This window comes from Borostomias antarcticus, assembly GCF_949987555.1.
Source record: "Borostomias antarcticus genome assembly, chromosome: 1".
NCBI classification, from domain to species: Eukaryota; Metazoa; Chordata; class Actinopteri; order Stomiiformes; family Stomiidae; genus Borostomias; species Borostomias antarcticus.
The window spans coordinates 27,653,403-27,658,402 of record NC_140234.1 but is presented as its reverse complement, the minus strand read 5'-3'; the positions used below and the strand labels follow the sequence as shown (position 1 = coordinate 27,658,402).

General features: G+C 52.4%; 1 protein-coding gene across 1 annotated transcript in view; it reads right to left on the bottom strand.

Annotated features, from left to right (window-relative positions):
• dock10 (dedicator of cytokinesis 10) overlaps positions 1-5,000 on the bottom strand; it is a gene marked incomplete at its 5' end in the record, with an annotated part of 60,643 nt that overhangs the window by 24,231 nt on the left and 31,412 nt on the right. The window contains 7 exon segments of the mRNA XM_084455639.1: positions 575-692; positions 925-1,041; positions 1,334-1,512; positions 2,263-2,295; positions 2,928-3,024; positions 3,777-3,860; positions 4,617-4,763. Coding sequence (XP_084311765.1) covers positions 575-692; positions 925-1,041; positions 1,334-1,512; positions 2,263-2,295; positions 2,928-3,024; positions 3,777-3,860; positions 4,617-4,763 — 775 coding nt within the window.

Sequence of the window (5,000 nt, the reverse complement as noted above, 5' to 3'; positions counted from 1 at the left end):
GGAAGGAAGGAAGGAAGGTAGGAAGGAAGGAAGGTAGGTAGGAAGGAAGGTAGGTAGGAAGGAAGGAAGGAAGGAAGGAAGGAAGGAAGTAAGGAAGGAAGGAAGGAAGGAAGGAAGGAAGGAAGGAAGGAAGGAGGAAGGTAGGAAGATAGGAAGGAAGGAAGGTAGGAAGGAAGGAAGGAAGGAAGGAAGGAAGGAAGGAAGGAAGGAAGGAAGGAAGGAAGGAAGGAAGGAAGGAAGGAAGGAAGACAGGAAGGAAGGTAGGTAGGTAGGTAGGTAGGAAGGAAGGAAGGAAGGAAGGAAGGTAGGAAGGAAGGAAGGTAGGAAGGAAGGAAGGAAGGAAGGAAGGAAGGAAGGAAGGAAGGAAGGAAAGTAGGTAGGTAGGTAGGTAGGTAGGTAGGTAGGTAGGTAGGTAGGTAGGTAGGAAGGTAGGAAGGAAGGTAGGTAGGAAGGTAGGAAGGAAGGTAGGAAGATTATGTTTCTGTTCCATCTATACTTAAACACAGACATGGTCATATGCAAACAGAGCAAGAATGTACACACACACACACACACACACACACAGATGCTGCACCTGTGATGGAGTTGAGCACTTCTTTGGAGAAGGAGGCGTCCACAGAGTTGCCATGGCGAACGACCTGCGCCGCGCCCCCGGCCACACCCCCTCCCACGCTCAGGTCATCTCGTGACCCCTGGAGAGGCGGACACAATTTACCGTTACACCTCTGGCCCGGGGGGGGGGAAGGGGGGTGACATTACACCGTGACACTACTTGAGATAGAGGGAAGATTCATCTGCTGTCTGAACAGTCCAGGAAAAAAAACAGTTCCATGTTATGCCACTACACAAAGGGAAAACATTTTGTCGGAGCACAACTTGACAGCGGGGGACACAGTTGAGCGTGACACCAGAAGAGTGTGGTACCTGGTCGCTGGGGGGGAAGTAGATGGGGAACAGGTCCCTGAGGAAGAAGCGGGGCATGTTGTCCAGGATGAGGCCGTAGAGGGGCAGGTAGAGAGAGGCGATCCTGGCCTGCTTCTCCTGGGGAGAGACAACCACGCGTGAGCTGCTCTCTCAGGCTGCAGGGGTGTGTGTGTGTGTGTGTGTGTGTGTGTGTGTGATATGTGTGTCCACTTTAAAGACTTCCTGCTGTTCCACAGCATGAGTGCCTCTGTCACTCACACACACACACAGTGCCGTATGGTGTCCTACCTAGGCCACGTGTGTGTGTGTGTGTGCACCTTGGTGGCGTAGCGAGCGTTCAGGGAGTGCTTGGCCATCAGGGTCTTCAGGGTGGACAGGGCCAGGTGTGTGTGTGTGTGTGTGTGTGCACCTTGGTGGCGTAGCGTGAGTCCAGCGAGTGCTTGGCCATCAGGGTCTTCAGGGTGGACAGGGCCAGGTGACGGAGGTCCTGCTCGTCCTGCAATGCCAGACCCAGTTCCCGTAGCAACATGCCGGTCAGGAAGTGCTTCCTGCAGAACTCTCCTGTCAGGCTGTACTCTGGGACCGCCACTAGAGGGGGAGAGAGAGGGGGATGGAGAGAGAGAGAGAGAGAGAGAGAGAGAGAGAGGGGAGAAAGAGAGAGAGATGGAGAGAGAGAGAGAGAGAGAGGGGGGGGGAGAGAGAGATGGAGAGAGAGAGAAAGAGGGGGGGGGGAAGAGAGAGAGATGGAGAGAGAGAGAGAGAGAGAGAGAGAGAGGGGGGGAGAAAGAGAGAGAGATGGAGAGAGAGAGAGAGAGAGAGAGAGAGAGAGAGAGGGAGAGAGAGAGAGAGAGGGGGAGAGATTTGTTTTTCAATTTTAAAATAGACTTTTATTTCCAGAGTCAGGCATGTTTCCCCCGTTTTTCTTTTGTCACAAGTTAAAAATGTCCCACAAGTAACCACCAACAGCAAGATAAAACCACATCAGAACCCGAGAACCAAAGAGTCCTCCCTCACGGAACAGAGAGAGAGAGAGAGAGGTGGAGAGAGATATAGAGAGAAATGGAGAGAGAAAGATGGAGAGAGAGGGCGATGGAGAGAGAGAGGGAGATGGAGAGAGAGCGAGAAATGGTGAGAGAGAGAGGGAGATGGAGAGAGTGAGGGAGATGGAGAGAGAGAGAGAGAGAAGTAGATGGAGAGAGATGGCAAGAGAGAGAGAGAGAGAGAGAATAAAGAGATGTTTAAAGAATGCAAACAGTGTTGTGACTTTCACTGAAAAACCTACTTGACAATCCACTTGTGTATGAGAGATGGAGGACATAAAACTGTGAGGATAATTACCATGAGCAGTTTGGCTTTCTGGGGATGCGTTGTCTGATATGGATCGATAGAGATAAAGACAGAGATAGAGGGAGAGATAGAGGGAGAGAGAGAGAGAGAGAAAGATAGAGAGAGAAAGTGTGTGTTACATGAAATGAGAATGGTTGCTACCATTATAAGCCATTACAGTTATAATGGTGGACCAGTGTCAAAACCATTTAAAAGCACATTTTAGGTACATTTGACGTTCGCTGTACCGTGCATGTTATACTTTAAGATACTCTTCCTGTGGGTTCATTGGACTGGGTGACCTACAGGAAGTGGATCCCATGGATTTGACCCTTTTTGACCCAGGTCTCTGTTGACCTCTGGTATATGATATGAGGAGAGGAGAGGAGAGGAGGAGAGGAGGGAAGAGGAGAAGAGAGGGGAGGAGAGAGGAGGAGAGGGGAAGAGAGGAGAGGGGAGGGGGGGGGGGGGATGAGAGGAGAGGAGGAGAGAGGGGAGGAGAGGCGAAGGGAAGAGAGGGGAGGAGATGAGAGGAGAGGAGAGAGGAGGAGAGGGGAGGAGAGGAGAGAGGAGGAGAGGGGAGGTGAGGAGAGGGGAGGTCAGAAGAGGAGAGGAGAGAGGAGGGGAGCAGAGGGGAAGGGGGGAGCAGAGGGAGGAGCAGGCTGAGGGGGGTGTACCTGTGATGCGTGCAGAGGGGAGGGGCAGACTGAGAGGGATGTAGTGCTCATGGTTGCACACTTCCCTCAGGAACTCAAACTTCAGCTCACACAGGACCTGCGCAGAGATACATAGCGTGTCACATGAGCCCAGTAACACTCAGTCAGCAACAAGCTCCCAGCATGCATCACAGCGTGCAGCGGTGTGCAGTATTGTGTAGTTGTAGTTGTGTGTGTAGTTGTAGTTGTGTGTGTAGTTGTGTGTCACCTTGCTGTCAGTAGCAGTGATCATGTTGACGTAGTTGTAGTTGTGTGTGTAGTTGTGTGTGTAGTTGTGTGTAGTTGTGTGTAGTTGTGTGTAGTTGTGTGTCACCTTGCTGTCAGTAGCAGTGATCATGTTGACGTAGTTGTGTGTGTAGTTGTGTGTAGTTGTGTGTGTAGTTGTGTGTCACCTTGCTGTCAGTAGCAGTGATCATGTTGACGTAGTTGTAGTTGTGTGTGTAGTTGTGTGTAGTTGTGTGTGTAGTTGTGTGTGTAGTTGTGTGTCACATTGCTGTCAGTAGCAGTGATCATGTTGACATAGTTGTAGTTGTGTGTGTAGTTGTGTGTAGTTGTGTGTGTAGTTGTGTGTAGTTGTGTGTTTAGTTGTGTGTAGTTGTGTGTAGTTGTGTGTGTAGTTGTGTGTAGTTGTGTGTGTAGTTGTGTGTAGTTGTGTGTAGTTGTGTGTAGTTGTGTGTGTAGTTGTGTGTAGTTGTGTGTGTAGTTGTGTTTAGTTGTGTGTAGTTGTGTGTAGTTGTGTGTGTAGTTGTGTGTAGTTGTGTGTGTAGTTGTGTGTAGTTGTGTGTAGTTGTGTGTGTAGTTGTGTGTCACCTTGCTGTCAGTAGCAGTGATCATGTTGACGTAGTTGCTGATCAGTTTGAAGGTGAAGCCTCGGTCCATCAGAGTGAAACAGCGCTGAGAGACAGAGGAGAGAGGAGGAGAAGAGGAGGATAGAGGAGGAGAGGATGAGAAGAGGAGGGAGAGGAGGAGAGGAGGAGGAGGAGAGGAGGGAGAGGAGGAGAGAGGAGGAGAGGAGGGAGAGGAGGAGAGGAGGAGGATAGAGGAAGAGAGAGGAGAGGAGGAGAGAGGAGGAGAAGAGGAGGAGGAGAGGAGGGAGAGGAGGGATGGAGGGAGGAGAGGAGAGGAGAGGGGAGGAGAGGAGAAGAGAGGGAAGGAGAGGAGAGAAGAGAGGAGGGGAGGAGAGGAGAGAGGAGGGGAGGAGAGGAGGAAGGGAGGGAGGAGAGGAGGAAGGGAGGGAGGGAGGGGAGGAGGGGAGGAGAGGAGGGGAGGAAGGGAGGGAGGAGAGGAGGGAGGGAGGAGAGGAGGAAAGGAGGGAGGGGAGGAGAGGAGAGAGGAGGAGAGGAGGAAGGGAGGGAGGAGAGGAGGAAGGGAGGAGGGAGAAGAGTGGGGGAGTGAAGGAGGAGAAGAGAGAGACACAACATTAGTGAATGAGAAAGCAGAGCATTAACAGAGCCGGTTGGGGGGGTGGATATGCAGATCCGGTCCCCAGAGGAGGTCATTCTCCTGGACAGCCCTGCCCTGCATCCATCCCCGTCTGGATCATCAGTCAACCAGTCAGGCAGCGCACACACACTCTCCTCTGAGGGAGTGTGTGTGTGTGTGTGTGTGTGTGTGCATGTGCACGTTTGTGTGTGTGTGCGCGCTGCTCACCTTGACGAAGGTGGCCACGGCCAGGTTGGCGCTGCGCGTCTCATCCGGCAGCTCCTTGTTCTTCCAGAAGACGTGGTCAGAGATGGTCATGACCAGGGCGTCCAGACGACCCAGGTAGGACGACGGGAACCGCTGGGGGCGGGGCAGCTGGGGGAGCAGCCACACAGGACAACGTGGAGGAACACGCAGGAGAACATGGAGGAACACACAGGGGAACGTGGAGGAACATGCAGGAGAACGTGGAGGAACACGCAAGAGAATGTGGGGAACACACAGGAGAACATGGAGGAACACACAGGAGAACGTGGAGGAACACACAGGAGAACATGGAGGAATATGCAGGAGAAAGTGGAGGAACACAGGAGAACGTGGATCCTACCACTC